Source organism: Eutrema salsugineum, unplaced genomic scaffold (genome assembly GCF_000478725.1).
Source record: "Eutrema salsugineum unplaced genomic scaffold, Eutsalg1_0 scaffold_7, whole genome shotgun sequence".
Lineage (NCBI taxonomy): Eukaryota > Viridiplantae > Streptophyta > Magnoliopsida > Brassicales > Brassicaceae > Eutrema > Eutrema salsugineum.
The window spans coordinates 13957567-13980200 of NW_006256486.1; the positions used below are offsets into that span (position 1 = coordinate 13957567).

At 41.4% G+C, this 22634-nt stretch overlaps 1 protein-coding gene across 1 annotated transcript; it reads left to right on the plus strand.

Moving 5' to 3' along the window:
- The first annotated feature begins 7184 nt into the window (after positions 1–7184).
- Positions 7185–7646, plus strand: LOC18011014 (uncharacterized protein At4g02000). The gene has a single exon (XM_024150876.1). The coding sequence runs from the start codon at positions 7185–7187 to the stop codon at positions 7644–7646; it is 462 nt and encodes a 153-aa protein (XP_024006644.1).
- The last annotated feature ends 14988 nt before the right edge of the window (positions 7647–22634 follow it).

Genomic DNA, 22634 nt, shown 5'->3' on the forward strand with positions numbered 1-22634 from the left:
TTCAGTAATTTCTAATTTGATGACAGGCCGAATAAGAAATTATTCTCTATATAAATAGAGAGGTTATGGTCCTCGCAGCAAACCAAAACGAGAAATACAGAAAACTCTCTGCATCCCATCAACAGAGACCTACAGCCATTAAGAGTTTGTTGTGGAAGAACCATAACCAAATTCAGAGCATAAATTATGGATTCAAAAGGTACGCTTCCGCTTCTGTTCTTATTATTCAGAGATTGACATGCTATGGTGGTTTATAAAGATTTAAAACATATCAATTGGTATCAGAGCCATCATGTTTAGTTTCTGTTTGATAATCAGGTTATTTTAATAAATAAATTTGAATATAATTTTGTGAAAATTTTTAGATTGTTGAATCTAATTTTTCTCCAAAATTTATGCCTAGATTAGAATTCTGGGATCTGTTATTTATTTTTAAAAACAAAAGATCTTGATTATTGCTCAGGTGGTTTTGTTTTTTCTGAAAAATTTAATATATTTTTTGAAATTTTTGGGAGCAATTATCAGATTTAGTCTTTGAAAATTTTAAAGTTTCATTCTCATAAAGTTTTTTTTTCGAAACTCTGGAAATTTTTTCGAAAATTTTGAACAAAATTTCAGATCTGGTTTTAGCCTTGCCGGCTGTATTTTTAGGGTTTACCCTAAGGTTGAAGACAAGGGCATTTTCATAATTTTTTGAAAGTTTGTTAATAAAACTGTGCACTTCATATGGTTAAATCGGACTGGGCTTGGGCCCAATTTTGATTGAAGTTGCATTTAAGCCCAAGTTTCATTAAAGCCTGAATTTGGTTATATTCCACTAAGGCTCAATTCGTTTTAATTAAAATGAAAACGCATCACCACGGATTCGAACCCAGGTTGCGCTAATATGGGCGACTCCTTCCTGTTTTTCTTCAACCATTTCGCCGCTGTAATATTCTTGCATATAGCCCAGACTTTATGTTATATGTCTGCGCAAGAATATAATTAAGTTTTTAATCAACAAATAATTTTTAATTGTGCAAGTTTAATATTTGAAGTTGATTAATTGATGCAATATGTTGCCAAAGTAACTTCTATTGTGGATATTTTTTCATTGATAATATTAAATGTTATGTGTGGATGTATATTCATGAGAATATTAAATCGACCCAAAGGTAGGTTTGTATTTGGCCGAATAACATACATACCTGTGATGATAAACATGTGACAATTATTAGGAATAAACATGTGAATGATAAATCGATCCAAAGATAGGTTTATTGTTTATCATGCATTATTGTCAATGTTTGATTGTTACAACAAGAGTATCACTAGCAGTTAATATTACTGTCCAAAGACTTCATATTAATGTTGCACTTGGTATCTCGAGATGGATTATACAATTATTTATTTTTTCTTTATTTATTGATTAATTCGGTTTAGTAATAAATTACTAATAAAGATTGTTCAATTTTGCATCGAATTTTACTGCAGTATCTGCAAACTTAAGTTCAATTCCAACACTTACTGGTTCCAACTATAAGGAATGGAAAAGTAAAGTTAAGATTGTTCTAGGGTGTATGGATCTTGACCTTGTGTTAAGGATGGAACAACCTACTTCTCCTGCAGATACCAGCACTGCTGAGTATAAGGCGGTTCATGAGAAGTGGGAACGTTCTAATCGCATTGGTTTAATGATCATTTTGGACACCATTCCAGAAACCTTTAGAGGTAATGAGGAGATCTCTGATCTCAAACAGTTCCTTGCTGAGATGGACTTGCGCTTTGCGAGTAGCGATAAGGCAGAAATAAGTTCGCTTCTGTATCGCTTTAGTACCATGAGGTATCACAGCAAAGGAAACATAAGGGAGTACATTTTGGAAATGTCCAATATTGTTTCAAAACTCAAGACTCTCAAGATTGAGCTTCCGGAAGAAGTGCTCATACATTTTGTCTTGAACTCCCTTCCTCCTCAATTCAATCAGTTGAAATCCAGTTACAACACACGTAAGGAGAAATGGGCTCTTAATGAGCTTATTTCATATTGTGTGAATGAGGAGGATAGGATGAAGCAAGAAAGGTCTGAAAGTGCACATATGGTTAACACCTCTAAGGGTCAGGGCAAGAGAAGGAAAATTGAGGTTGTTAAGAATGATGCTGCTAAGGGTCCATCTCAAAAGAAGCAGACTAGAGATGAAGATACCTGCTTCTTTTGCAAGAAAATTGGACACATGAAGAAGGACTGCCAAAAGTACCATGCTTGGCGTGGTAAGAAAGGTATGTTCCTTGCTATGGTCTGTTCTGAGGTGAACTTAATTGAAGTATCCAGAAACACTCGGTGGTTAGACTCAGGTGCAACTACTAACATCAGTGTTTCATTACAGGGTTGCCTGAGCTACCAAAAACCAACTGAAGCTGAAAGACGCATTCATGTGGCTGATGGTTTTGCGGTGGATGTGGAGGCAATTGGGCATTTTAGACTGTTCTTTAGTACTGGTTGTTTTTTTGGATTTGAAAGACACTTTTGTTGTACCGTCATTTAGATGGAATTTGGTTTCTGGTTCTTATTTAGACATATCTTGTTATTCTTGTCTAACTGAGAATGGAAAAGTTACTTTGTCTTTAGATTCAACTTTAATTGAAACTGGTACACTTATGAAAAATCACAGTCTTTATATGCTTGATACTGTAACTTCTCATGATGAAAGTTTAAGTATGGAATCAAGGGGTACTAAACGAAAGTTTGAAAATGCAAGTTCAGGAACTCTATGGCACAAACGATTATGTCACATTTTCTAGAAATAGAATTGAACGACTTGTGTCAGATGGTATATTGAGTTCTATTGACTTCACAAATTGTGATGTCTCTGTGGATTGCATTAAAGGAAAACAGACTAAACAAAAGAAATTAGGTGCATATAGAGCTACGGAAGTCCTTGAGTTACATATAGATGTTTGTGGACCATTCCCTGCGGCTTCTTGGAATAGTCAACAATACTTTATATCATTCATTGATGATTATTCTCGATATGCATACTTATTTCTTATTCATGAAAAGTCAGAGTTTATAGACGTGTTCAAGAAGTTTAAGGCTGACGTTGAGAACCAACTTGAGCGAAGGATAAAGTCTGTCAGATCTGATCGTGGTGGTAAATATTACGGTCGGTATGACGGTTCAGGTGAACAACGTCCAGGACCATTTGCCAGATACCTAGAGGAATGTGGAATTGTTCCTCAATACACTATGCCTGGTTCTCCCAGTATGAATGGTGTATCTGAAAGACGCAATCGCACTCTTAAGGACATGGTAAGGAGTATGATTTTTCATTCCACCTTGCCTGAATCACTCTGGGGAGAGGCACTAAAGACTACAGCTTACATTCTTAACAGAGTGCCAACTAAAGCAACTGCAAAGACACCTTATGAGCTTTGGAATGGTAGAAAACCTAGTCTGAAGCATCTTCACATTTGGGGATGTCCAGCTGAGGCAAGGCCTTACAGGCCATATGAAAAGAAATTGGACTCCAGAACTGTGAGCAGTTAATTTGTTGGTTATTCGGAGCGACCAACGGGCTATAAGGTTTATGATCCCACACAAAAATTATTTTTGAGACAGGAACTGCCACGTTTTTTGAGGATATTGACTTTGGGGGGAGAAATAAAGTTAAGGACATCATCTTTGAGGAAGAATCGGCTCCAGTTTCTAATCCGATTCATATAGTTGCTTTTGACAATGCAAATTTAGAACATCAAGTTGATACAGAAGTCCTTCCTCCAAATGAAGATGACGATGTTATCGAACATGAAGGTCAAATTCAAGATCCTCAAGAAGTGGTGCAACAAGAACAAGTGCCTTTGCGGCGATCCACTAGAGAAAGAAGAAGCGCTATTCCAGATGATTACATAGTGTTTCTTATGGAACAAGACGAAAATCAAACCCAGTTGGAAGATGATCCTATCAACTTCCATGAGGCAATGGGCAGTTCCAAATCAGATAAGTGGGTTAAAGCTTCTGAACAAGAGTATCAGTCAATGCTAGACAATAAAGTTTGGGACCTCGTCGAGTTACCAGAAGGAAAGAAACCAATTGGTTGCAAATGGATATTTAAAACCAAATTGGAATCAAGTGGTAATGTCGAGAGGTATAAGGCTCATCTACTTGCTAAAGGATATACTCAGAAAGAAGGGTTGACTATAAAGTTTTCTCCAGTTTCATCAAAGGATTCTTTTAGGACAATCATGGCTCTTGTTGCACATTATGATTTAGAGCTTCATGAGATGGATGTCAAGACAGCGTTTCTCAATTGAAACATTGATGAGACGATTTATATGGAGCAACCAGAAAACTTTGTAATAGGTGATTCAAAGAAAATGGTCTGCAAACTAAATGGTCTGCAAACTAAAGAAATCCATCTATGGGCTAAAACAGGCTTCTCGTCAATGGTACCATAAATTTCATGAGGTAATAACCTCCTTTGGTTTTGAGGTGAATTTGGTTGAAGATTGTGTGTATCAGAAGTTCAGTGGGAGTGAGTGTATTTTCTTGGTATTGTATGTTGATGACATACTTTTGGCCACCAACGATATAGGCATGTTGCTTGAGACCAAGAGATTTCTTAAAGAAAATTTTGCGATGAAAGATCTTGGTGAAGCATCTTTTGTATTAGGGATCCAAATTCATCGAGATACATCTCAAGGTATTCTTGGATCGTGACAAAAGAGCTATATCGATAAAGTGCTCAAGAGATTTGGCATGCAGAATTGCAAACCAAGTGATACCCCAGTCGCTAATGGAGATAAATTCTCTCTCAGTCAGTGCCTTAAAGGAAATTTGGAAATTCAGGAAATGCAAAAGATTCCTTATGCATCTGCAGTAGGAAGTCTGATGTATGCTTAGGTTTGTACGCGTCCGGATTTACCGTACATTGTTGGAGTTTTGGGCAGATACTTAAGTAATCCAGGTTTGGACCATTGGAAAGCAGCCAAAAGGATCATGAGGTACCTACAAAGAACAAAGGACTTTATGCTCAAATATCAGAGATCATATAATTTGGAGATCATTGGGTATTCTGATTCTGATTTTGCTGGATGTCAAGATAGTAAAAATTCCACTTCAGGCTATGTGTTTCTATTGGCTGGTGGAGCTATTGCATGGCGTAGTGAAAAACAATCACTCGTACCTTCCTCTATAATGGCAGCAGAATTTGTAGCAGTTTTTGAGGCATCCAATCAGGGAGTTTGGCTAAAGAATTTTGTCACAAGGCTGCAAATTCTTCAAGGAATTGAACGACCACTAAAGATATATTGTGACAACAAATCAGCGGTTTGTACTCCAACAAAAATAGGAGTGCAACAAAGTACAAGTTTATTGAAATTAAGTTCCTGGTTGTTCAGGAGAGAGTACAAAGTGGAGAGATTTCCATAGAACACTTAGGGACAAACTCCATGATAGCTGATCCTCTTACAAAAGGTATTACACTGAAGGTCCTTCATGAGCATACTGCTCGAATGGGTGTTTTAGTGTTTGATGGTCATTTGGTTTAGTGGGAGTTTGTCATTTGTTTTTGGGTTCTATGTTTTGATTGTGTTTAAGCACATTTTATTCTGATCAGAAATAAAGTTTTCAGTTTACACTTTGTGCAATAAAGTTAAAGGATCTCAATAAAGTAGGACCAGTTGAAAATCGACATGTATTGATCACTTTTCATGTGATTTTTATGCTTCACTTTTCATAATTGATCTCTGTCATTTGACTATATTGATTTCAGTGACCATGGAAGGTTTAGTTATGATTGCTATAACGAAGGCCGCCATGATCCTATGTTGCTATAGTTAATGGACGTGATTGTTTATGTCCTGATGTACAATGACAATTTTGAGCTCATAAAGTCTATCACATTTTCAGATACACATGTGACCCAGTGGGAGATTGTAAAAATTATTTGGGGTCACACATGTATAATCAATGTGTTATAATCATTATTTAGAAGTAGTCAAAACTTATGTGGTCACTTTGGTATTAAAGAAAAGACTAATGGGGCATAAGTGTTATGAAAAATTAATGTGAGGATACATTTAGTAATTTCTAATTTGATGACGGGCCGAATTAGAAATTATTCTCTATATAAATAGAGAGGTTATGGTCCCCGCAGCAACCCATAACGAGAAATACAGAAAACTCTCTGCTTCCCATCAACAGAGACCTACAGCCATTAAAGATTTGTTGTGGAAGAACCAAATTCAGAGCATAATCATGGATCCAAAAGGTATGCTTCCGCTTCTGTTCTTATTATTCAGAGATTGACATGCTATGGTGATTTATAAGGATATAAAACCTATCAGATTTCTAGCTGGTTCAAGGATGATCTAATCCAGCCCAACCTCTCTCTCATCAATTCCCTTAATATTGATGGTATCTTTGAAGATTTAGGTTTCTCACGGAGGAAGAAAAGCCAAATGGCTTTCAAATCAGGGAAATGTTTGGAAAAGGAAACCCCTTTCAACGTCAGATCTACAATTCTGGAGCAGATTTATCTCCTTCTGAAATCAGATCTGCGACCATTACATCTAATAATTCAATTAGGATGAGAAAAATCCCGGCAAAGATAATCCAAAATTTATACTCAGTACGTGATCATCTCTCCACAATCATAATCCGTAATCATGAGATTTGCAAGGCATTTATGAAGGAGATCGAAGGTGGGAAGGAGCCCCCATACCCTGTAGCTATAAATTGGCCACTAATCTTCTTCTCTCCTCACCGATATCACCAAATCAATCTCCTGTTATAGTCCTGCCAAAAACTGTTTCACCCTGCAAATATCAGCACCAATCTCACCATGTCGAGAAAATCTGACCTTATCTCAGCCAAAGGAAAATCCTCTCTGCAACTCGACCCAATTGTGATCCCAGCCTTTGACAACTCAGACCTGTTGGCATCCTACAAGCTCACTCTGGTGGGTCGTGTTCTCAACAGCGAAATGCAGGCTCACCGTGTGAGGGCACTAATTGCTCTGATGCCTCAAGCATGGAATCTGGAAGGACGAGTCCAAGGAGTAGATTTGGAAAGAGGCAGATTCCATTTCCGATTCCAATCAGAAGAGGAGCTCCAATCCGTACTGGAGAAGAGGCCTTTCTTCTTCGATCAGTGGATGTTTCCACTTGAGTGATGGGTTCCCAGCGTAAGAGCGGACTTCCCGTCGACGATGCTGTTTTGGATACGTATCGATGGCATTCCTCCCCACTACCAAAAGGAGGAGACTGTCAAAGGTATCGGTGAAAAACTTGGAGATTTGATTGAATGGGAGACCACCTCCGCCAGAGTTCGTGTATCAGTGGAATGTGAAATCCCACTGAAATTTGAAAGGCGTGTAATTTTCTACACAGGGGATGAGGTGATTGTTACATTCAGATATAAAAAGCTTCAAAAATTCTGCTTCATATGTCAGAGACTTTCTCACGACGGTCGTCATTCCCCCGACTTGGAAGAAGAAAAGCGTGCGTTTAAGGCAAAACACGGGAACAAGGATAGGAACCAGAGGCAACATGCTATCTTGAGAGGAGAAGAAGGCCCATACATGAAACATGGAAAAACTGATATGGTCAAGGAAAACAAAAGCCCTCTGTCCGTCGTGAAATCTTTGCTGAAAAGGAGGACAACCACGTAGAAATGAAGAAAAGACGCAAGGTAAACAAAGTCGGGAATCTACCAAAAGCTGGGTTGAAAGATACTTTGGAAGAAAATCAACAAAATCTGGTCAATCTCAGAACAACAAACTCTCTGGTCGTAGTGGATCTGAGATTGTGATCGCAGATGATGATAAGCCAAAAGCAGTGGGTGCACCATCCAAAGGTTCAGATCGTAAAGAGACCTTCATATATGGAAAAAACAAGCCCTTCAAACCTACTTCATGGTATCGTGATCCAAATCCTGGAAAAGGTTAAATCTGACTCAGACCCTGGAAAAGTTTGTTACCAGAGATCCCCATCACCGAGTGCGATCAAGCGCTCCCAAAGGAAAGAAGATAAAGGTCGAGCTCTCCAGCCTCCCGTGAGCACAGGCAGCCGAGTGATGGACTCAAACTCCTGTGATCTAGAAGAGGTAATCTCCCCCATGAAAGAGATGATGGCATCAAAAATTCCAATTATGTCAGAATCTCTTGATGAACTTGGTGGAAGAAGAGGCAGATCCATTAAAAGCCGTCTTGGTTCACGCTCAAATGTGACCCTCCAAGTCAAGAAGAAAATCACAAGGAGTTCCACGATGGGGCTGCTGTCCAAGAAACGAAGCGCACCTTCTCTCGGAGAACCCTCTAAGAAAAGAGTGAATGCAGATTTGATCATCTCTCAGTGTATTCAAAATCCGTCGTCCTCAAAGCCGGAATCCTCTCAGGGGAAAAATTTGGAGGAACCCAAAGAGCTGGTGGTTAAGGAGAAACCACCGGCTAAGCCATAATGATCCTAAGCTGGAATTGCCAAGGAGCTGGTAGTTACTTGGAAATTCGGCACCTGCGGGAAATCCGTCAAAAGATTTTTCCAGGTATTATGTTTCTTATGGAGACCAACAATGAACGTGCCTTCCTCCAAGACCTGCAGTATCATCTTGGTTATGATTTTCTTTTTACTGTTGATCCTATCAGCCATAGTGGTGGTCTTGCTTTGTTTGCGTTATCTGAGTTTAATGTTCAAGTTTAATTTTCCTATAATAGAGTCATCGATGTATCAGCTACGATTGGTGACAATAAAGTTTTTATCTCTTTTGTTTACGGTGATCCTGTCGTCAACCGTAGAAACGTAGTATGGGAACGCTTATCTTGTTTTAGCACTTCTCGTTATGATGCATGGTTAATGACTGGTGATTTTAACGAGATTAATGGAAACTATGAAAAATTGGATGGCCGTATCCGTAGTGAAAACTCTTTCCTTGACTTTTGTCTCATGCAACAAAATTGTGGCATGATTGATCTTCCTTTCACAGGAGATTACCTATCATGGGTGGGACGAAGGAAAAAACATCTCATTCGTTGCCGACTGGATTGAGCGATGGGAAATGAGGATTGGTTCAATTTATTCTCGAGATCTTCTTCGAAGTATCTGAAATTCATGGGATCAGATCACCATCCGGTCCTCACATACATCTCTTCATGAAAAACCAAAGGAAAAAAAAACTTTTGTTTTGATAAAAGATGGATTTCTAAACCAGGCATTGAAGAGATCATTCGAGAGGGATGGATGTCAAATGAAGAGGGAAGAAACGTATCTCTCCATGAACGAATTACTAAGTGTCGATCCTCTACATCACGCTGGCGTAGAGAAGATCAACAAAACTCTGCTAAAACCATAAAAGACCTTCAGTCTAAATTAGACAAAGGTCAATCCGATGAGAATTTATCAACAGAGGATGTCTCATTAATTCAAAACCAACTTATAAAAGCTTATGAGGAAGAAGAGATTTTTTGGCAACAAAAAAGCCGGAACCCCTGGTTGAAAGATGGATATACGAACACAAAATTCTTCCATGCCTCAACTAAGCAAAGAAGAGCATGAAATCACATCATTGGACTCAATGATTCTGGAGGTGTTTGGACACAAAATGAGCAAAAAATCAAAACCATTGCGGTAGACTACTTCTGCAAGATGTTCCAATCTTCATCGACTTCAGATATTGAAGTCTCTCTTAACAATCTACCAAATCGCATCTCCCCTGAGATGAATGAGAGATTGTGTAAGGAATTCACCCCCCTTGAGATAAAAAATGCTTTATTCTCAATACATCCTGAGTCCTGATGGTATGACAGCTTTGTTTTACCATAAGTATTGGTCGACTACTGGACCTCATGTAATCAAGATGGTACAAGAATTCTTTATCTCAGGGACCTTTGAGGCCAAATTAAACGAGATAAATATCTGTCTTGTACCAAAAACAGAACGTCCTAGAGATATGGCCAACTTTCGCCCTATTAGCCTATGCAATGTCAGCTACAAAATTATTTCCAAGGTACTCTACCAAAGGCTAAAAGCTATCCTCCCAAAAATTGTACCGGAGACACAATCTGCATTTGTTGCAGGGAGATTAATCTCAGATAATATCTTGTTAGCTCAAGATGCTTTCCACGCTCTGAACACTCATCCAAGAAGCAAGAACGAGTTTTTAACCATTAAGACGGACATGAGTAAAGCATATGACAGAGTAGAATGGAACTTTTTGGAAGCTCTGCTGACTAAAATGGGATTTAATAATAAATGGGTATCATGGATAATGAGGTGTGTGCGGTCAGTCTCCTATAGTATACTCGTAAATGGAAGTCCTACGGGCATATTACTCTATCTAGAGGACTACGACAAGGAGACCCTTTATCGCCATACCTATTCATTCTATGAATGGAAGTTCTAATTGCTAATATTCAGGCGGCAGAGTTAGCAGGCCATATCTCTGGCTTGAAAGTTGCTCTGGCAAGTCCTGCGATATCTCACCTGCTATTTCCAGACGATAGCCTTTTCTTCTGTAAAGCTGACCCTACAGAATGCAACTCATTCCTAGATATCCTCAGAATCTATGGCAATGCATCTGGCCAAAGAATAAATTTTGAAAAGTCAGCCATCACTTTTGGGAAAAAAGTCTCGCCTGAAAGTAGGGAACTTTTGAAAAACATTTTGAGCATCAGGACAAAGGGAGGTTCAGGAAAATACCTGGGTCTCCCAGGGCAGCTCCAAGGATCAAAGACCCAAGTCTTTGCTTATATTCGGGACCGTCTCCACCAAAGAATTAACGGATGGACTGCAAAACTCCTCTCAAGAGCCGGGAAGGAAATTATGATCAAGTCCGTAGGTTTAGCTATCCCGACATTTGCAATGTCATGCTACCTATTTCCAAAAGAGCTATGTAAAAAGATAACCAGTGCAATTTCTAATTTTTGGTGGAGCTCAGCCTCTAATTCCAAAGAAATGCACTGAATCGCATGGAACAAACTGCTTGCCAAAAGTAGATGGAGGTTTAGGATTTCGATCCTTTGAAGAGTTTAATCGCGCCCTACTGGCAAAACAATTGTGGCGCCTTGACCAACACCTAAACTCTCTAGTGGCCTGAGTTCTAAAAGGCAGATACTTTAAGAACTCACACCCTTTCAAAGCTCCCAAAGCCTCTAGGCCTTCATATGGCTGGAGAAGTATGTGTACGACCAAAAACCTAGTTCTGAAGGGTGCATGTCGTACTATTGGTACCGGAACCCAAACCTTAGTTTGGGATGATCCGTGGTTACCTGACACATTAGCTCGGCCACCGAAAAATTTTCCAGGAATGAATGACCCTCACTTACTAGTCTCGGACCTCATTAACCCAGACACAAAAACATGGGATATTCATCTCATTCGGGATATCATAGACCCTCGAGATATACCATTGATACTCAGTATCCACATTAGTCACACGCCTAAAGAAGATGGATACTGCTGGAATCTCTCAAAAACGGGAGCATACTCTGTAAGATCGGGTTACACATTAGCACGTTCGGAGCTAGACGAAGAAACATCTTTCTTCTGCCAACAACCTTCCCTAAACCCCCTTAAGGAGAAAATCTGGAAGCATAAAGCACCAAAGAAGTTGTGTCATTTCCTATGGCAAATGCTATCAGGTGCGGTGGCGGTGAACGAACACCTAACCATAAGACATCTAGGAAATGATCCTAGTTGCCCTAGATGTGGAGAGGTGGAAGAAACAATTAACCATACTATATTCCTATGTCCACTAGCTCTTCAGTGTTGGGCCCTTTCATCGATTCCCTCAGCGACAGAGGTGTTTCCGTCACAAAATCTGTTCGAGAATGTGGATTACCTATTATCCAGAATTCCCAATCGGGAGAGCATAATAGAGTCCATTATAGTTTTCCCTTGGATTGTCTGCTACATTTGGAAAGCCCGCAATGACAAGTTGTACAATGGACAGGACCGACTTCCATCAGAAACACTTGATCTCGCTCTTCGAGAAAGCGAAGCATGGTTTTCAGCTAACCGAGTTACATATCATGTTGATACTCCAATGGAAGATATTGACCATGTAATTATTGATCCACCGGTTTTCATATGTAAAATAGATGGATCTTGGAAAAGAGATAGTCTCACAAACGGGGTGGGTTGGATTCTACAGCTTCAAGATGGCTCCATAGACCTCCTAGGTCTTCAAGGGACTCGTCGAGGCATTTCTCCTCTCCACATGGAGCTCCTCAGCTTGATTTGGGCATTCAAATGTCTAAATAGACACAATAGGTATTGTAACTATTTTGCTACTGATTCCAAGGAATTAGTACAAATGATTACTAACCCAAAAGAATGGCCCGCATATGCAATGGAGCTGCGCGAACTCGAGGATCTGGGTGGTTTCGCCCATGATGTCAACATTGTTTTTGAGCCGAGAACCAGAAATCAACAAGCGGACTTCCTTGCTAGAAGCGCTCGCACCCAGAATCGTATTTTCTCTTATGTGAGCACATCGGTGCCTCTCTGGTTAGATGTTGAAAATTCGCCATTAGCGGATTCGTACTAAATATAGTATTTTCTTGTGACAAAAAAAAATAATGTAAATGACTAATTGAGAATAATTTAATGGCATGATACTCATAAATTAGATAATGGTGATTATTGATTGAGATATTGTGTATGTTATCTTTATTTATAGTATATCTGTAGTTTGATCATAGTTTCATGATAATATATATTTATAAATCTTAAGACCGAATTGACCGAAAAAGATCCACAAGTTCTTTAGAGTAATCTAAAAAAAAAGATATGAACACAAGAATGTGATATTGCTTAAAGCCTGTTATAATATATTTGGTTGAATCTAAATTTATATGACCTGAAGTCTGTAAAGTGAGCATGATAATGAGTTAGAAAGAGGAAAATTAGCATACACTTCTGATTTGAGATAGTCCATTCCCTAAAGCGAATGTGACATTATATACTAAGAAAGAAAAGACCATATGATTGACGTAGACCGAATAAGTGGCTATGGAAGTGGTTGCGCACATAAACGTGGATATGGATATGGTCAAGGTCAAAGTTGAGGCCAAAAAGTTTCTTTTAAGAACTCAGATACTCACTACAAGTGAGAATATAAAGATGATAGCATACAAGAGATACTTCTCTCATGTGACGATGAAATAAGTTATTGTGAGTACAATATGAGGTAGCATAAAGACTACTGAAAGCTCTGGAAGAGTATATATAATTGCCTATGGGAATGATTTGAAATCATTGATAGATTGTACTCTCCCAAGTCTCAAAAGATTAAGAGAATCTAAGATATACTACAAAACCCAAGTTGGCTATGTTATTTATCCTAGAGTGGATTCAATTCGAGCTGGATGGACCTGAAGTGTCATCATCTCGAGGGGGAGAATTGAAGAATCCCAAATTGGCTTTTTCATACCTGATCTTTCTTAAAATGTTAAACTTAGGCTTAAACATTTTTTTTGGCGTAAACATGCTTAATCATTTGAATTATTTGAATTTCAACCTTAGAGATTTTTTTTTGTGCGTTAACATATTTCCATCCAATGGGAGTTAACTCTCCGTCAAAGCACATCTACGTGGATACCACATCAGCTACGCTGTCGTTTTGGAGTGGCGAAGGTTTTGACAGAAACTACAAAGCGACGTCGTTTTACCAAGAAAAAACCAACACCATTTTACCAAGAAAAAACGACATCGTTCAGTGTTCTTCTCTCCTCTCCGATTCCGTAGTTCGTGATGTAAGCTCACAAAAATCCTCTTGTATTTGTTGTTCTGCTGCAAAGCCTATTGGGGGTTTTTTTTTTCTTATACGATTTTGTTTTGTTCGTAGGTTCTGAAGAGTTATTTGACCCTCGATGAGGATATAATGAAAGATTACGTATGCGTAAGGGAACAGAAAGTGGCTCAAGAGAGATTGATATTGGATCATGAGAAAATCAGAGTTCAGAATCTGTTGCAAGGGATGCAGAATGTGATGAACACTTACAACGCCACCCTCACCGCTCCTCCTCCACCAGCGGCAGCTCCGGCTTCTCAACAGAAAAACTACAGAGCCTCTTCTTCAGGTTTTTTTTTTTTTGGAATTCTACTGCTTTTTGCGTATTGGCTGTTCTAAACTGGAGTGATTAGTAGGTTAGCTTGTTTTGGAAATCTTGATCTTTTCATGCTCCACATTATTGATTGAAGCGATTCTAGCTGTCTGTTTGTTAGAACTTTTCAGTTGTGTACTGAGATGATTAACACTTGGCCACAAAAGTTGTCACTTTAGAAGACTTGACTGCTGCTAATGTGGGTCTGTTCTTTTCGTCGACGCTGCGTCTGCGTCCGCGACGGAGTGAAACGGCGACAACTGTAATAGATAATGAGGCAAAATGACGATGGGTTGGAGATGTTGCTAGAAAAAAGATGTCGCAGGAGGTGGCGGAGGTGACCGCGGTATCTAAAAAGTGACGCTGAATTTTCCAAGTGGCACCAGCTACACCGGCGTCACAATTAAAAGTAATTGCTGCGTCGCCGACGTGTGTGAACACGGACACCAATTTTAAGTTATCCACAGTATATTTTTTTTTGTCGTCGAACTGCTGCGTCAAGTTTCACACGCGTGATACTTGTGATAGCATTTGTTTGCAATTTTAATTTTCGTAAATTGCTTATATTATGTTTTTTACTTTCTCTTTTTGATTAGTCTGCTGGGTCCCTATAATTATTGGGACTGAGAGATGAGATCATAACGCACCTGTGATACACAAGTTAATTTCGGTTATAAAAGTGGGGCCTCTGTATTGGAGAATTTCTTCCTCCTCTCCTTTTTCGTCTGTTGTCGACGGCGATGATGACGTGGCAATCCCGACGGTGGAGAGAGAAGTGAAGGCCGTCACCGGATTAGCTTCACTCTCCAAGGAAAAGCCGTAATAAAAAATTTTGCGTTTATGAAAAGAACAGACCCTGTATAGGTCTTGATTTTCTGTAACTAGCTACTCGGGTGCTTCCAAGTTCAACTAGTGGGTTAATGAATCGAAACATCAAGCGGTTTCATTTAACTTTGAACTCAAGGCATGTTAATCTTCTCATGAAAGTATTAAGCATCTAAATTGATCCTCCTTCATACCAAAAATGTCTTTTGAGAAGCATCGAATCAACCAGCAATAAGAATCAGTTCAAAAATGTCATTTAAGAGAACAAACTATCACTCTCGCGATGAAAGACTCTTAAACCCTTAACCGAGTGGTTCAGACATTTTTACAAACACTTTTGATGCGAGATATGTCTCAGATCTGAACTTCAAGTGATGTGCTTGGATCCAGCCTAGAGATCTCGTCGGTTAAAGAATGAAACAAGCAAAACTAGACACCTAAACCCACTAATCTACCTTGAAAGCACCCTAATCTACTCATCTAAAGCCGCTTAAACGACTACTCACTAATCATAACGAGCTCACTAAGTCCTTTGCAAGACGTGTAGCTGGTCATGATGAGGAGTTTAATGTTAGATGATAAAAGAAATAAAGAAAGAACAAGATTTTTCATGCAAAAACGAGATATCGGATTAGAATGATCAAGTTTCACCAAAGAGGCAAGTTCTTAAAGCTAAAAACAGATAAGAGATAAGATGATTACGTTTTTAGTCTCAAAATGTATATATAGCAAAGGTAAAGTGTCGCGGGTCAGCCCGGAACAAACCGGGTACTGAACCGCGATCTTGGGTTGATGGGTGAGTGCCACGGTGTGTCGGAGAGTGAAGCCGAGGCCTTCATGTCGAGGAGTGCACGTGAGTCTAGATCCAAATGAAGATCTCGTGAAGAACACGTCAAGAACATGCATGAACCCTAGTCTTTGATCCATCTTCACGTGTGTATTCTTGGGCAGCTTTGTTCTTGATTCTGGGTTTGTGACAATGGACCTCCAAAGTGGCAAGAAACTGTTGTGTGATCCCCTCGTAAGCAACATCGCTCATCATGAAGAACTCGGCCAAGCCCATGTTTTGAAAGATGAGTGTAACATCATCGAGTATCTCAAGCTTCCTCAACAGCTCCATATCAGGGAACCGACCTTGAGCTACTCTTATAGAGTTAAAGTGGTCCAAGTACTCCTCAGTGGTCGGGAAATGTTCTTCCTCGGGCTCGGGCTTTGGTTCCTTCTTGGCTTTCTTGGCATAGTCGGGTACATGGGGAACTATGGCTCTCAGCTCATCTCCATCGTTCTCAGTGGCTGCCTGCTTCCCATTCCTTCTTGGTTCAAGGGTTGGAACCGGAGGGAGCTCGGCGTTCCTTGCTCGCTTGGCGGCTGGCTCACCATCGGATCTCGCGGAGGGTTTCTTGCTTGTTCCACCATTGCGTGCTACGGCCACGGCTTTCCCTTTCGTGCTCCTCCTCTGGACCTCATTTTTGTTCGTCTCATGAGTGGGAACAGCTCGGTCGCCGGTCATCTGCAAGACAGATCCTCAAAGAAACCAATAGAATCAAGTACAACGACAAGCACAAGTTTCTGAAGATAGCAAAGACAGAGCTTTTTCTCTAACAAGATCATAGTTATAGCTTTGTCATACATCAAAGAGAGAAGTAAGAACAAGCCAGAACAACCGATTAGAGAGAAGTTATCAAGACATTTCAGCTCAAGTACACAAATCATCATTAAGACCGATTCCAAGCGCATTTTCTCAAGAATTTTAAAAACTCAAGAACAAGTGATTTTCAGAACAAAAACCGGTTTTTCTTGTGTTGTCTATCCTGATGGAATTTTTAAAATTGTTCCCAGAGGTCGATATGTTCTAAAAGAATCGATTCCACATTTTACAAACTTAAAAGCTCGCAAAGAATGAAGGAAAAAGATGAGTTCTTTAAGATGCAAATACCTTTGGGAATCCAAGATTCAAGTTTAGTGGAATACTTATGATGAATAGACAACACCCTAACGAGTCTAGAACGCTTGGAATCACAAGAAATGGATGAGAAATGAGAGAGATATGTTCGTGAAATGCAGAGAAAAGAGAGAAGAAGGCGAACTCTCGGTTAATGGCTCGGGATGGAGGCTGGTATGGGCGGTGTCGCGCTTTCCAGCTGGCGCTTGGACTGTAGTGGGACTGGTCCCCCCTTCTCCTCCAGCTGCGACCGTTGACCCGCGCCAAAACAGCTTTGACCGGGCGTTTAAATTCAAATTACCGTGCAAAGGCTTCCAAATGGCGCGACAAGGGGGATGACGTGGGCCGTACGGACTAGAGTGATTTTTCTCGTGTTTTCTTGAGCGGCCTCGACTTGTTCCACCCCGAGGGCATCAAGCCGAGTGTCATGAGCTCAAGTTAACCAGAATTTCTCCGCGGCCATCAAGTGTTTCCCCCAGGTCGCGCAAACCCTCTTCTTTGACTCAAGTGTCCCAAGTGTTCATGTTTTTGATCATTCTTGAAGCCGGGCACCTCGGCACGCTCCACCACGAGGGCATCATGCCGAGGTCACTTGTATTAACAGAGAAAACTTGGTGCTGGGGGTTTAAACGGTCCGGCCTTGGTGTAAACTGGTCGCGGCCTCGATCGAGGTTTTAGACCGTTTGAAGTGAACTTTGCCCCTCGGTATAATCATACCGAGGCGTTTACACCGTGGGCCTCCCTCACACTTAGTCGTCTCACCACATAACTTCTTAAGCACGGCCATGGTGAAATTAAGTCGAGGAGTTTAGCTGAGGTTCTCAAGCTATTACTCAGTAAAAGGTGACCTCGGCATATATATATACCGAGGGTCGATACCGAGGCTATGTATGCTCTAGCACTTAAACCATCAGGCCGTGTCTTTTTCAAGCCTTTTCTTACTCTAATCATCAAGATTCACCTCTTAACTCCTGAAACACTTAACAAACCCTTCAAAAAGCTTCAAGTAAAAAGAAAAAGAAGATGAAAAACGAAATATTTACAAGGATAAGCTTGGGGTGTCTCCCAAGAGCACTTTGTTTAACGTCACTAAGTTTGACTTTCCATACCTTTTCAGGCTGATTCTGGTTCAAGAAGAGGAACTGAGGTAGCTCTCTCTCTTGTTTCTGATGCCAGGTAGTGTTTTACCCTCTGACCGTTTACCACAAAGCCTTGTCCATCTTTTCCTTTCAAAACAACCGCTCCATAAGGCCTTACTTCAAGAATTTTGAATGGACCGGACCATCTGGATCTCAACTTCCCAGGGAATAGCTTAAGCCTCGAGTTAAACAACAGAACTTGGTCCCCTTCTTTGAACTCTCTCTTGTGTATCTTCTTGTCATGAAGCGCTTTAGTCCTTTCTTTGTAGATCTTAGAGCTCTCAAAAGCATCTAACCGGATTTCCTCAAGCTCATGAAGTTGTAAAACCCTCTTCTCTTGTGCAGTCTTGATGTCAAAGTTAAGAAGTTTCACTGCCCACAATGCTTTGTATTCCAACTCAACCGGTAGATGACAGCTTTTCCCATAGAGCAAGTTAAACGGTGAGGTTCCAATGGGGGTCTTGTACGCGGTTCTGTAAGCCCACAAAGCATCGTCAAGTTTCTTGCTCCAATCCTTTCTAGATGAGCTCACGGTCCTCTCCAAAATAGCCTTTATCTGTCGGTTAGAGACCTCCACTTGACCACTAGTCTGCGGATGATAAGGTGTGGCCACCTTGTGCCTTACCCCATGCTTCTTCAAAAGACTCTCAAGAGTCTTATTGATAAAGTGGCTTCCCCCATCACTGATTACTACTCTTGGAACTCCAAACCGTGGGAAAATGATACTTTTAAAAAGCTTTACCACCACTTTTGAATCGTTGGTTGGGGATGCAACAGCCTCGACCCACTTACTCACATAGTCCACCGCGACAAGGATGTACTGATGTCCGTATGAATTCACAAAGGGACCCATGAAGTCAATGCCCCAACAGTCGAAAACCTCGACCTCAAAGATTGGGTTTTGGGGCATCTCATTCCTCTTGGATATGTTACCGTGCCTTTGACAAGCCTCGCACCTTGATACCACATCTTGAGCGTCCTTGAACATAGTCGGCCACCAGAAGCCGCTTTGCAAAACCTTGGCAACCGTTTTGAATGCACCTAAGTGACCACCGTACGCTGAACCGTGGCATTCTTGTAGCACCGGATGGATCTCTTCTTCGGCCAAGCATCGTCTATAGAGATGGTCCTTGTTAAGCACGTAAAGATACGGCTCATCCCAATGATATCTCATCACATCTCTAAAGAACTTTTTCCTCTGATAGGCATCAAGATCCGGTGGCTCTAAACCGCAAGACAGGTAGTTCACAAGATCCGCGAACCATGGGAGGCTTCTTTCTTTGATTGTATTGGCCTCTTCCACCTCTAAGTAAGACCGGACCAGCATGAGATGTTCCTCTGGTAAAGCATCATCTATAGGGACCTTTTCTTCAATCCTCAGCCTTGAGAGATGATCTGCGGCCCCATTTTCTATGCCTTTCTTGTCAAGTATCTCCATGTCGAACTCTTGGAGCAATAGGACCCATCTCAAAAGCCTCGGCTTAGCATCCTTTTTAGACATCAAGTACCTCAAGGCCGCGTGATCAGTGTAGACCGTGACCTTTGATCCAACTAAGTAACTCCTGAATTTGTCAAATGCAAACACAATGGCAAGCATTTCTTTCTCGGTGGTGGCATACTTTTCTTGAGCTGAGTCTAAGGTGCGGCTTGCATAATAGATCACATGGAGCTTCTTATCTTTCTTCTGCCCCAAGACAGCTCCCACGGCGTAGTCAGATGCATCAGTCATCACTTCGAATGGTAAAGACCAATCAGGAGCTTGTACAATAGGTGCACTGATCAAAGCCTCCTTGATCCTCTTAAACGCTCCCTCACACTCTTCATCAAAGATAAACTCCACCTCTTTGCACAATAGCCTAGTTAAAGGCCTAGCTATCTTGGAGAAATCCTTGATGAACCGCCTATAGAACCCAGCGTGCCCAAGAAAGCTTCTTATCCCTTTTACAGAATTGGGAGCTTGTAGGTTCACCATCACTTCGATCTTGGCCTTGTCCACCTCAATATCCTTCTCTGATACCTTGTGCCCCAAGACAATGCCTTCTTGTACCATGAAATGACACTTCTCCCAGTTCAAAACAAGCCTATGCTCCTCACATCTTTTTAGAACCTGAGAAAGATTAGCAAGACATTCGGAGAAAGAGGAGCCGTATACGGAGAAATCATCCATAAACACCTCAACTTTCTCTTCAATTAGATCAGAGAAAATGTGCATCATGCATCTTTGAAAAGTGGCCGGTGCATTACACAAACCGAAAGGCATTCTCCTATAAGCATAAGTGCCATAAGGGCAAGTGAATGTCGTTTTCTCTTGGTCTCTTGGATCTATTGGTATTTGGAAGAATCCAGAGTATCCATCGAGAAAACAGAAATAAGGATGATTGGCTAACCGTTCAAGCATTTGATCAATGAATGGTAAAGGGAAATGATCTTTTCTTGATGCAGAATTCAATTTCCTATAGTCAATGCACATGCGATGGCCGGTTATAGTTCTTTGGGCTATGAGTTCATCCTTATCATTTTTTACCACCGTGATACCACCTTTCTTGGGCACAACGTGCACAGGAGATACCCACCGAGAGTCAGAGATTGGATATATGATCCCTGCCTCAAGGATCTTTAGTATCTCCTTCTTAACCACCTCTTTGAGGTTCGGGTTAAGGCGACGTTGGTGCTCAATAGAGGACATGGCTTGGTCCTCCAGGTGGATCCGGTGAGTGCATATATCAGGAGAGATTCCTCTTATGTCGGCCAAGGAATACCCTATTGCTCTCCTGAATTTCTTGATTTCATTAAGCAATGCACGTTCTTCATGTTCAAGCAAGCTATCGTTTATGATCACAGGGAAAGTAGAGTTCAAGCCTAAAAATGCATACCTGAGCCCTGTTGGTAGAGGCTTAAGCTCAACAGGGGGAGCGTCTGCCTCATTCCAATCGGTATCAAAGCTACATTGGCCCGGAACAGCTTCCTCGGCCTTTTCCTTGTTCTCGCGCGGATTACCATCGGCCTCGGTATGAGTTGCCACAGCCATGATATCCCGAGGTGTCTCCTCTGTTCCCATGGACCCCTCGCTGTCTAAGATGTCGATGCCACTCTTCCTGAGCTCCAAAAACCTAGCCTCAGCTCCAAGTTCCTTCGGTTGGTCCAAAAGTTGCTTGTACACCTCGCTTTCCTCGTTCAAGTACCCGTGCTCGCTTTGTTCACGTGTAAGGACCACTTGTAACGGATCCTCTGCGTTCAACTCTTCCAGGAGCTCATCAGCTAGCTCCTCCATCACTTCCACATAGAAAACCTGACCTCCAATAGTCGGTTTCTTCATCATCTCTTTCACATTGAACTTCATATGCTCGGAACCGATGTGTAGTTCAATCATTCCTCCTCTCACATCTATAATGGCTCCTGCGGTCGCTAGGAACGGTCGACCCAAGATGATAGGGTCCAATGGTTCCTCGTCCATCTCAAGAACTATGAAGTCCGTGGGGATTTCTATCTCACCGATCCTCAAAGGCAAATCCTCAAGCAAACCCACCGGTAAGCGAACCGATCTATCAGCTAGTATAAGAGAGATCTTGGCCGGCTTGTAACTCTTGTATCCCAATCTCTTGGCCACCGTGTATGGCATCAGGCTCACAGAAGCTCCTAGATCACACAAGCAGTTCGAGAACTTCAAGTGACCTAAAGCACACGGTAGGGTAAAGCTGCCCGGATCGGATAGCTTCCTTGGTATAGACCTCCTTTGTATTATGGCGCTGCATTCATGGCTCAGTATTACCATACCCTGGAGCTCCTTTGTCTTGTTGAGGATCGCACCCTTTAGAAACTTCCCAAGCTGTGGTATAGCTAAGAAAGCATCTATAATGGGTAAGGTGAGTTGCGTGTTCTCCAAGTGTTTCTCAAAGACCGCTTCGGCTTTGTCTAAGATTTTCTTCTTGAAACGCCCTGGGAACGGTATCTTGGGTTGGTAAGGTGGTGGTGGAACGTATGGCTTTTCAAGCTCAGTTGTCTTTTCCACCTCTTTTCCGTTGTCCTTGATCGGTTCTTTCTCAAAATCTGCTTCTTTACACGCATCACCTGAGGCTGCCTCCCCCTCTGATTGCTCATTGGCCTCAATGAGCTTAGTCTTAGGCTTCGGAGCTTGTAGTTCCTTGCCACTTCTCAATGTAATGGCGTTCACGTACTCCTTGGGATTGGGCTCCGGTTTACCTGGTAAAGCCGGGCCTCGGGATGATGTAGAGGCTTGATTTTGCTTAAGCTCTCTAATGTCTTGCTGCATTGTCGCGTGCTGGCTCTCAACTCTCTGCTGACCCTGTAACAGTTGCTGTAAGATCCCACAGACATCGTTCCCCAGCTGGTTCTGACCCGTTCTCTGATTCTGTTGCTGATTACCCATCGGCTGCGGATTGAACCCTGGTGGAAACTTGTGATGCTGCGGTTGGCTGGTGAAGTTGTTACCCTGAGCCGCTTGATTCTGCTGAGTGTAGCCGTGCTGTTGCCCACTAAACTGTTGCTTGGGCTGGAAGGTATTCTGATAAGGAGCCTTTTGAGCGTAGCTTTGTTGTTGTTGCGGAGCAGGGTACACATGATCGTGAGGGTTAGCTACATTCGGGTTTCTGTATGAGAGGTTTGGGTTACTGTTGTCCCCCGCGCAGAGGTAAT